The sequence below is a fragment of the Thalia democratica genome, chromosome 2, assembly GCF_965202585.1.
Source record: "Thalia democratica chromosome 2, ktThaDemo2.hap1.1, whole genome shotgun sequence".
Lineage (NCBI taxonomy): Eukaryota > Metazoa > Chordata > Thaliacea > Salpida > Salpidae > Thalia > Thalia democratica.
In genome coordinates this window covers 59,463,639-59,475,144 of record NC_139166.1, presented here as the reverse complement: position 1 = coordinate 59,475,144, position 11,506 = coordinate 59,463,639, and the positions used below count along the sequence as shown (strand labels likewise).

The 11,506-nt window shown below is 24.1% G+C and overlaps 1 protein-coding gene across 1 annotated transcript; it reads right to left on the bottom strand.

Moving 5' to 3' along the window:
- Positions 1 to 5,071: 5,071 nt before the first annotated feature.
- Positions 5,072 to 10,796, bottom strand: LOC145829851 (uncharacterized). Its single transcript, XM_082937724.1, has 4 exons — positions 10,599 to 10,796; positions 7,530 to 7,785; positions 6,405 to 6,508; positions 5,072 to 5,732 (listed from the first exon to the last, which is right to left on the bottom strand). The coding sequence occupies exons 1-4, from the start codon at positions 10,691 to 10,693 to the stop codon at positions 5,663 to 5,665; spliced, it is 525 nt and encodes a 174-aa protein (XP_082793850.1). The 5' UTR covers positions 10,694 to 10,796; the 3' UTR covers positions 5,072 to 5,662.
- Between the last annotated feature and the right edge of the window lie 710 nt (positions 10,797 to 11,506).

The following is an 11,506-nucleotide window of genomic DNA, read 5'->3' as shown; positions in this document are numbered from 1 at the left end:
CGAAACATAAAGAATTTTAGTTAATTAAACTACAAAATAAACAAATTCAAACAAACCAAAAATTTTATTTATTTGATTTATTATAGTAGTTTAATTTAAAGTTTTTTCTAAAAAGTTATACCTAAAATAAAAAAGTTTCAAATTAAAAATCAAATTAATTTTTGGTACTTTTTCTGTATCTAATTCATTAAAAGCAGACCTAAACACTAAACCATAACTAATATTTTAGAACAAATATGAAATATACAATACTATTTTAAGCACTACAAAGTATAAAACAAAAATATTTTTATTATTTTTGTAAAGATAAGTGGTGTCAAAGTTATGGGTATTTTTAATGCTTTTATTATTAATATAAAACTATTTATAAAAGTATGTAGTTCTTAATGACATTCTTTATATATTTGCTTTATAAAATTCCCATTAATAAATTTAAAATTTTCAAGATTTGTTAGGTTTTTGTCGTATTGTTTCCGTTTTGTTTTATTTTCTATGTAATAATATTTTGGTAGTAACAATCACGAATAAAACAGTTTTGATGTTTATATAAATAGTTATTTACACAAATAATATGTATAGTTAATATCAAAAACGAAATGTAAAGAGAAGTTAAGTATAAACAATAAAACTAAGTTTGTCTTTATACAAAGGAAACTGTGAAATAAATGTATATCTGCTATTCTCCTAAATATATTTGTGTTTTCTATAACTTTAAATTTTGTTAAAAATAAATTAATAAATTATCTTTTATTAAAATCATACTCTACATATTACAAATCACAATATTACACATTAGTTTCTTAATATTTATTTGTTCGAAACACTACGTAATGTTAAAAATGCTTATAAAATTAGTGAAAGGAATTACTTATTTATTTAAGGGATAAGATATTTACTGTTTTGTATTTTATAATTCTTAGCTGTATTTTTGAAAAATACGTTATCAAAATATGTTACTTACCCGACTTACATCATATGATGTTTGAAAACTTTACCTTTAAAAAAAATATTATTTTGCTATTTCTGTTGTACAGGTATTTGTAGTTGATGATTTAATTTAACAAATGTATTATCTTTATTATGTCATAAACACACCTTATGGTGTGATGTTTATTATTATTATTTGCTATGTAGAACAACAGTTTGGTTTTTTTTAGTATATATGCTACTTTGATCTAGCACAAAAAAAAAGTTTTGTAAAATAAATAACATAACATCATAAAAAAATCAGCAGTGTACTTAATTGCAACTTAATTCTTGCTAATTTTTAGAACACACTGAGTTTTTAAATGTTATTTCTTATACACAATAAACTATTTAACTTTAAAACAAATAAAGTTTTTATCTTTAAGAACAAGACTTTGTATCACACTTCAACATTGTTTAAATATCAAACCTTTTGTAAACAGGTTGTCGTATGCGTAGATAACAAGTTTTTATTGACAAGCTCTTATAAAGATCAAGTTTGTTGTTTTTTTGCAAGTATTATAAAAAATTGAACAAGTTCACGTGACTTATATGACATCAACACGTGTTGATATTATCTCGCGCAAAAATTTCCTCCAAGTTGTGCAACATAAATGAAAAAATTAAACTATTTTTCGCTTTTCACTTTTTGTTATTGGAAATTTTAATTTTATTTCGACAAAGCTTTTTTTTACATTTTCCATAAAAGTGGGTATGGCTTCGGACAAAGTGAAGTATAATCCTTGCTATTTCCTTTTTGTAAAGCAAACAAAAAACTTTCTGTTTGTTTAAAACATCAGTGCATGCAAAAAAAATAATCTTCATTTTACGTAAAGCTTTTATTTTATTTATTTTTACTTGTATTTGTTTGTTATTTTTTATTACTTGTGTTCCGCAGACATTTGCCCATTGATGTCATACTGAAGTCTTATTCTCGCCCTCTGATTGGCCCGTCCCGCTTTGTTGACTATGTTGATTATTATGACTTTTAATATTTATAGTTTTTTATAATTAATATCAGAAACGTATTGTAAAGACATGGTTTTATTTGATATGGTAAAATTATAAAACACCAAGTTAGAATTGTTTTTCCCTTTGTTTAAGTTTAAGCTTTACTTCAAAATAATTTTTTGTTATCACTAATATATATTTTTTTTAATTTAGTCAGTTTTTAAAAGACAAACAAATATTTGACTATTCTAAACACTAAGAAATCTCATAAGTGCTTATAAACTCTAAGAAAAAAGTTAAAAACGTTTTATTATAAAAGGGGTAAGTTATTTATTGTTTGGTATTTTTAATTCTATATTTTTTTTATTTTTAAACAAACAACTTTTACAAACCTTACAAAACATGATGTTTTAACATTTTCTTTAAGATTATTAATCAAAAATAATATTTTGATTTTGCTGCCTTAGCATAATTTGTTGTTGATGAGTTTACCTCATAGGCATTTTTTTTTATTATGTCATTAACACACCTCACAGTGTGATGCTTAATATTGTTGCTAGTGATGTTTATTATAAAAGTAGAACAACAGTTTGGTATTTATCTCTTTATAAACGCCTCTTTGATTTAGCCAACAGAAATCAATTTGTTGAAATGAAGAACATTACATCACATTTAAAATAAATAAAAAAAATTAAAATAAAATAAAAACTTTTTTTAAAACACTATAAGTATAAAATACATTAGTTTATACACAAAAAACTTGTTTAACTTGATAATCAACAAAAAAGTTTTATTTGATGTATTTAAAATAATACTTTTCATCACATTTAAACATTTTTCAAATAACAAATATTTTCTAAATAGATTGGCGCATGCAAGGATAATAAGTTTTTATTGACGAGCTATTATAAAGATTAAGTTATAAGAACAAATTTTGAAAAATCTTATAAAATTTAAATTATTTGTTTTTTGCAAATGTCAGGCAAGTTTTATACTTTTGATGTTTTATGCTTTATCTCTTGTATAGTTTAACTCTTACTCCCAAATTTTTGTTTAAAAAAAAACTTTATTGCTTTAAAGTTTAAAAAAACGCTTTTAGACTAAAATAGCAATTTTAAAACACTAATGCGTTTATAAAAACTAATTAAAGTTTAATTAAAAGGTTAAATTAAAACTATTTATAGATTAAAGTTACCATTTTATTTGTTGTAAAATTTAAAATACTCTTGTAGATAACTATCAAATTTAGCTTTTTTTTTTAACAATAACTTTTATAAATTTTGTATTTACTTACATTACGATGCCATATAAGTAAATTTCGTTGTTTGTCTATAATTTAAAAAAGTAATACTTTGCTTTTAGCTTTCCTCTAAAGTTATTTATTGATAAACGTCTTACTTTTATAGAAAGCCATATTTAATATTTTTTTATATCGTATAACATTATATATATACTTTACTTATTTATTTTTTTATCTTAATATCAATAGACTGCATGAACATTAGCAACAACTACTTTTATACAATGTACACTATCACTCTATTTAAAATAAGAAATAATTTCTAGATTATTTAATTATTTACTTAAAACCACAATCTCTTAAACAAAAACAAAAAGAGTTAAAATCATATCAAGAACGTTTATTTTGATTCTTATTAAAACCTAAACATGTGTTATCGTAAAAAACAAACTAAAATTTAAAAGTTCAAACTTTTTCTTACACCAAGAAAGTTCTTTTGTAAAAATTTTTCCGCATGCGTAGATAATAAGTTTTTATTGACAATATATTATAAAGATCAAGTTTGTTGTTTTTTGCAAACACTCAAAAAAAATTGAATAGGTTTACGTGACTTATATGACATCAACACGTTATGATATTATCTCACGCAAAAATTTCTTCAAAATTGTGAAACAGAAATAAAAAATATTCAAAAAACTTTCGCCAGTAACTTTATGTTATTGAAAGTTTTAATTTTGTTTCGACCAAGTTTTTTTAAATATTTTCCATAAAAGTGTGTAAGGCTTCGGACAATGTCAAGTATAATCCTTCCTAATACCTTTTTGTGAAGCAAACAAAATTTCTGTTTGTTTAAAACATCAGAGCATGCGATAACATTAATCTTGTTTTTACGTAAAAATTTTGATTTTCTTTATTTTTACTTGTATTTGTTTATTATTTTTTATTACTTGTGTTCCTCAGACATTTGCTCATCTATGTTGACTGAAGCCTTCTGCTTGCCCTCTGATTGGCCCGTTCCGCTCTGTTGACTCTGATGGAAATTATGAAGTCACAGTTATGTTTGAACTAGAAGGCTCGTCTGATTGATTTGTCGAAAACAAACAATTACAACAAAATGTTGAAGAGCTTAACAATTGAAAGTAAACAAGCTGCAAAACATTTTATTGTTAATTTGTAACAAGACCCGATTTTGAGGCAAGAAAATATTTTTGTTTGCACACCTGCGAAAGTTTCTTTTGTTGAAAGATAAAATTGCGTAAAAGTATGTCTGAACATTTTATATTAATGAAGTAGGAAGGCTGAAAAAACTAAAAAAAGCTTAGAAATCAATTTTTGTAAAAGTAGCTAAAACGTTGTACATAATGATTATTATACAAATTTTAAGTACATACAAATATATGAGCAAAGGTGTATTAATACTGTATACATTATTTTCAAAGTAATTAGTTTTTAAGCTTTGAATAGGTTTAACATATTTTAGTAATTAAACTAAACTTTGTTGTAAAGTTGTGAAAACGTTTTATTTCAAGCATAAATATTAAGTTTAAGTCCTTTGTTTGGTCTTATCGTAAAACAATAGTAACTTAAACAAACTTTAAAACTTTAATAACAACTGAAGTTTTGAAAGTTCTTGAAGTTTTGAAAAAAAATTGTTTACATAAACTCTAAATGAATTTAGAAAGCAGTAAAAAAAACATTTTCGACTGATGACTTGATTATTAATTACTTTTCAAAACATAGTTAACTTAACGCAAATAAAAATCAAATACGTTTTAAATGAGTTTATTTAATACGATTTGACAAAAGTTGACAACAATAAAATTAGAGAAAACAAAATTCTGTTAGCGTATACAAATAACTGACTTTGAAAAACTACTAGTTAATAATTATCTGTTAAAATATTTGAGAACCTATGTTTGGGTGCTTAATTAAAAATGTATTATCTTTTGAATGTTTCTGTTAAAAAAGGGTTTTAAAGCATAGAAAAACTAAAATTTGAAACAATTAAGATATGACTATTGCAAACCTCAAGTATAAAGAATTAGGTTTTTAAGAAAATAGTACTTTTAAACTGTTTTTTTTAAACAGCTTAAATATACAATAGAAAAACAAACAAATTTGTTACTTAAATTGTATTATGTCCATCATGACAACAATTAAGTTAGTTTAAACAAACCGACTAAAAAAGCCTGTTTGAAAAAAATCTAATAGTTTTAGTTTAAACTCTTTAATACTTACTAAGCAATTAAGTTCACAATGAAAATAGTCAGTGAATAAATTAAGCTAAATACTTGCATGTACCTTAATCACCGTAAAATTAAAGTTACAAAAAATGTATCATTTTGAATCTTAAGAAACAGTTTTATAACAGCCATAAGATGTGTTTAAACAATAAAAAAATACAGTGTAGGGGTTTTCATTGGAAAAAATATATCGAAAAAGTTAAACGATGGCTAATTGCAGTAACAAGTTTTGGTGTTGCTGAAATTCAATAGAATTTTTCTGCTAGCGTTTGAAAACTTCATCAGTCGTAAGTTCAACTTCAAAATCACGTAGCTTGTTAGAGCGAACATACCTTAAAAATTATTAATTTTAGCATAAAAGTAAATGTTAATATAACAAATTTGGATTTATCAAGATAAATAATGAATTATGAAATAGTTAGTGCGTAGGTGTTATTCGCATACTTCTCAATTTGTATAGACCAAGTGTGTTCAATTTAAACAAGTATAGATTAAAACGTTTCGAAAACTCTTTAATTTATCTAAAAATTTTTACAAAAATTTATTGAAAAAGAGTATAACGGACGTTTTTATGCAGAAAAAACCAACACATTTAGATTAGAGTAATTTTAAAGTTTTACAGAATAATATACAATATGAATAATTCAAGACAACTCAAGTTCAAAAAGCAGCTATTACAAATGATAAATAAAATTATTTCTACATTTTTACCTTTCTATGTCCTTATCTTCTATATGCAATGTTAGTTTATCTATTTAAAAAAAGTATAATTTTGTATGAGTTTGAATAATTTAATGTTAATTATTTATTAAAAAGCTATCGTATTAAAACAGTAGTAAAACTAAAAAAGTCAAGTTTTTAGTAAAAAACACAAGATGAATGTGTTACATTTTAATATAAAAAATATTCGAATATATAAAACTTGTAATGACAAACTGCTGGCTGTGTAACTTAAACATAGGTAAATTCTAATTAAATTTAAGAATTAATAATTTTTATTCTACCTTGATTTTCTTGCTTCTTTATAAGATTCTTCAAACGTCATACTTGGTATTTTTGTTTTAACTATTTCCACTTCTTTAGGTTTTTCTTCAACCTCTTCTTCTTTCTATAAAAAATAAATTCAGATTTTAAACCAAGTAAATTCCTTTAAAATAAAACTTAACATTAATTTCTTGGATTGTTTGTTTATATAATAACAATTATCTAAACATTTATTTAAAACTTTTATATAAACAACTTTGATTACAAAATATTTCTATTTATCTAAACCGAAAGACCTCAGTAACGTTAAATAAGTTGTTTTTGTGGCACTTTTGTATTAGTTTTTAGCTGACACTTTTTAATTTGTATAAGCTTTCGTAACAACATTATTTTCTTGGTGAAAGATAGAACTGTTTTACTTTTAACAAGCATTTTTTATTTTATTTTTAAATTAGTTTTAACTTTTATAAAACAAGTATACTTTGTTTCAAAACCAAATTTTTAAACATGTTTATAACTTTTCAGCTACAAAAAGGCGGAAAAACAAGTTTGTTTAATAAGATGTGGAGTGCAAAATGATAATGAGGATAAATATAAAAAGGACAAAAGATAAAGTGTCTAGAAAACTCACTACAAAATGTAGCTGTTACACACGTAAATGTAAAACTGACTTTTCAAGTGAACAAAAAAGAAAACAGTTTTGAAAAAAAAAACTTTTTTAAAAGCATTTCAATTTGCTTGTCATTTAAAACCAAACTAAGTTGATAAATAGTTATTAGTAAAATTTAGGTAAAAATTATTTTGATTAATAAATACTGAAAAATAGTAAAAGAAGAACTTTTATTTTTTAGTATCATTATAAAGTATCATTTATCAGGTACTAATAAATTTTTCCTGAAGTTACAGAAAACTATACTATTTAAATATACCAAATCATAAAAACAGTAAGTATTTTACTAAATTAAAATAAAGACTTCAAGAAAAAACTTATTTTAAAACATGCAAACAAAAACGATACAAAATTTATGATCATTTATACTTGCGGAGAAAAACAAAATAATATAGCAAAATAAAAAATTTTTATTAAAAGTATTTACAAAATTTAAAAAATGAACTTAACAATTAATTCATTTTATAACACAAACTTCTTCTTCTTCAACTTGCTCCTGAGGATTAATCTTGTCCATGAACGTCTTCATCCTTCCCTCCTTCAACCCCTCCATCTTCATCCTGCTCCTCTCAAGCATCCTCACGTTCGACCTCCTCCTCTCCTTTTCCTTCTCCTCCTTCAGCTGCTCCTCCGCATTCCTCCCTGCAACCACCTTCCTCCTGGCCAGCTCGTTCACTGCCAGCTCTTTCCTCGTTGATTGGCGCATCTGCTCCATTTCGCTCATCCGAAATCTGTGTCGAAAAGATTTTTCATTTTATATCTTACGTAAATTAATCCAAAATATATTTTTTTAATTTTTATAAAAATGTAGTCAGTTTTATTTTTATTTTAACCTTAAAGACGATGCCATTTATTTTCAAGAGCTGTTGCTTCTTTACCTAAATATGGCAGTCTTATATATAAACGCAGTCAACGCTACTTTTAAATCTGTACAACTAAGAATTTGTCATTTTACAAGAAAATCTTTATGTGGAATTTACAAGGATTTCACTGCCGGTCTAGAAAAAAGTAAAGTAATTTATAAGTTCATATGCCACTGTGATAGTGTTTTTATCGGTAGAACCTCCAAAATATTCTATATTAGAAGAGACCAACATGTTTAAAAACCCTTTAGAAGTTGGATGGACTCGGATTTTAAAAAAACCATCTAACAGGTCATCGGCGATTGCCGAACAATTAATAAATAATTCTAAATTGTGCAACGAATTATAGTGATAGTAATTTTTCAACTATAAGTAGAGCACTTAATGATTAACATCTAAGTGTTTTAGAATCTTTATTTATAAAAGCGTTTAATCCTAATATATACAAGTAAAAATACGTTTATACATTTAATCTTCAATTGACTGTTGTTTGTCGCTTATCTTATAATATTTATTGTTTAATTTGTTTTTATGTTTATACGTTTGCTTATCTTAGTTAAATTACTAACTAATTCATTTAGAATTATGTAATTATAAGCTTTTAATCTATATTGCAACTTCTTTTAAATCAAAAATTTAAAGTTCTCGACTTAAATTTCTTTAAGGAGATTTTTATCTTTTATTTATTTTAACAGTTTATTACTAACAAAACAATGTTTCACTCCTATATTTGCATATAGGAGATCCTCATTTGTTGTAAACAAATGTTATTCAAATAGAAACTTAGTCATCTTTTAATCTATCTCTAATTAATTTTGCTTAATTAAGCTATTTGGTATTAATTAAATATTTCTGATGAAACCTCTAACTGTTTATTTACTCAAAATTTAACTACAATATTAGTTGCTAACAAAAGTAATTGATAAGTGTTAGCTGAAATCGATTTTACTTATTTGTTTAATAAAAATGTTTTTAATTTTGTTTAACATTAGATATATTTTGTTGCTTTTCACTGCTAAAACGTAATTTGTTATTGATGAGTTTACCTCATAATAGTAAAATTCTTATTATGTCATTAACACACCTTATAGTGTATGTTTACTGCTGTTGTTTATTTAATAAGTAAAATAACAGTTTGGTATTTATCTTTTTATGTACGCTTCTTTGATTTAGCCAACAAAATTTGTTAAAATGATTAACATTACATCATATTAAAAATAAAGAAAACATGTAATCAAAACTTTACTTTTGTTAGTTTGCTAAACAGTTTGAATTTAAAATGTTATCTTTTATACTAAAAAAATAATATTATACTTGTTAACCAAAAAAAAAATATTTTTTTTTCTTTAAAATAAAAAATTGTATCGAACTTGAAAACTTTTTTGTTAACAAATCTTTCAAAGATTGCCGCATGCGTAGATAATAATTTATTTTGAAAATTTATTATAAAGATCTAGTTTGTTTTTTTTTTTTTAAATGTCAAGCGATTGTTACATTTTCAATCTTTTGTTATTTATCATCATGTTTGATTTAACCTTTATTTCTAAATTCATGCTTTATAATTATGATTTATTGCTTTTAAGAATTTTAAAATTACCAATTTTAAAATACTTATTCTTTAATTGAAACAAATTAAAGCTCAACTAAAGTGCTTTATCCAAGATAAGTGGACCGTTAATTATTTTTGTGTCTTTCAACAACTTTTCTATGTAAGTTTAGTTTTACTCAAATTACAATGACATAAGAATTAATTAGTTTCTTTTATAAGTTGAAAAAAACTCTGCTTTCAGCCGCTTTTAAATTATTTATTGTTAAGCGTCTTACTTTTATACTTTATTATATTTAATATTATTTTTACACGATAAAACATTACATATTTAATTATTTTAATTATTTATTATTTTATATTGTTAGTTAGCTGTTTTATCTAATGATCTTACTTCTTTTAACTAGAAATAAACCGCACGACCAATAACAACAATCAGCAAATAACAACCGTTTCCTTAAAATGTGAACTATCACTTTATTTAAATTTAGAAAGGATTTATGGATTATTTAATTTTAAAAAACAATTAAAACTATATTAACAGCGTTTATTTCAATTGCTATATGAACCTTTATATGTGTTTTCTTACAAAGAACAAGCTAATACTTAAATGTTCAAACCTTGTCTTAAACAAGAAAGTTCTTTTGTGAAAAGATTGCCGCATACGTAAATAAAAAGTTTTTATTGACAATTTGTTATAAAGATCAAGTTTGTTGTTTTTGCAAATATTCAATGAAAAATTGAATGGGTTCACGTGTCTTATATGACATCAACACGTGTTGATATTATCTCACGCAAAAATTCGCTCCAAGCTCTGCAACATAAAAAAAAATACCCAAACAACTTTCGCTTTTTACTGTTTGTCATTAAAAATTTTAATTTTGTTTCGATCAAACTTTTTTTTCATTTTCGTTAAAGGTGTGTATGACTTCGGACAAAGTCAAGTATAATCCTCGCTAATTCCTTTTTGTAAAGCAAACAAAAAAATTTATGTTTGTTTAAAACATCAGTGTATGCAAAAATATTAATCTTGGTTTTACGTAAAAGTTTTATTTGGTCAGTACTCTTTGACTATTTGTTTACGGTTTGTTAAATATACTTTTTGTTATTTTATTTGTTTATTACTTTTCATTACTTGTGTTCTGCAGACATTTGCCCATTGATGTCGTACTGAAGTCTTCTGCTCGCCCTCTGATTGGCCCGTTCCGCTCTGTTGACTCTGCCGGACATTATGATGTAACAATAATGTTTGAACTACAAGGCTCGTCTGATTGATTTGTCGAAAACAAACAATTACAACACAATTGTTGAAGAGCTTAACAACTGAAAGCAAACAAGCTGCGAAACATTTTATTGTTAATTTGTAACAAACCTCGAAATTGAGGCAAGAAAATGTTTTTGTTTGCACACCTGCGAAAGTTTCTATTGTTGAAAGATAAAATTGTGTGAAAATATTTTTTAAAGTCTTTTAGATTAAGAAACTATGAAGCAGGAATGCTTAAAAAAATAAAAAAGTAGTTGGGAAAGATATTTCCATAATAAAAGCTGAAACTTCATACTGATCAATTTACTAACTGATTTAGTTGTAATTAAACCAATACTTTTAACAATCTGATTTGTAAAAAATGAGTTTTAAATATTTATATAGTTGTTATTATGACATTGAAAATAATAAAACATTTTTCCTAACTTAACTATATGTGGTAAAAATTTTAAGATTAAAAATAGGGTATTTATCAACTTTCAACTACTTTGAAAAATTAATCAACTCTTCATATAATCTTATTGATTAGTAAAATTAAACACTAGTTCTATATAACATTTTAAGGACTTACTTAAGTTTAAGCAGTTTTAATTTAATTGTTTTTCTATCGATGCTTATAATAACAAAATTAAAATTAATTTTAAAATTAATTTTAAACAACTAAAATTTAAATAAAAACATAATATAAAGATAGAAGTAGCTTTTAAAGTTACAGCAACTAGCTTATAAACAACAAATCTTTTTTCAATATGTTTGCTTAACTCATAGAGTTCTTATCA

Bases quoted from the DNA above. Each gene is read 5' to 3' on its own strand.
- LOC145829851 (XM_082937724.1), bottom strand. From the start codon at position 10,693: ATGTCCGGCAGAGTCAACAGAGCGGAACGGGCCAATCAGAGGGCGAGC. The intron at 7,786-10,598 runs GTAATGAAAAGT...TTTTCGACACAG, and splicing joins CAAATGTCTGCAGAACACAA to ATTTCGGATGAGCGAAATGG. The intron at 5,733-6,404 runs GTAGAATAAAAA...ATAATTTTTAAG, and splicing joins AAAGAAGCAAGAAAATCAAG to GTATGTTCGCTCTAACAAGC.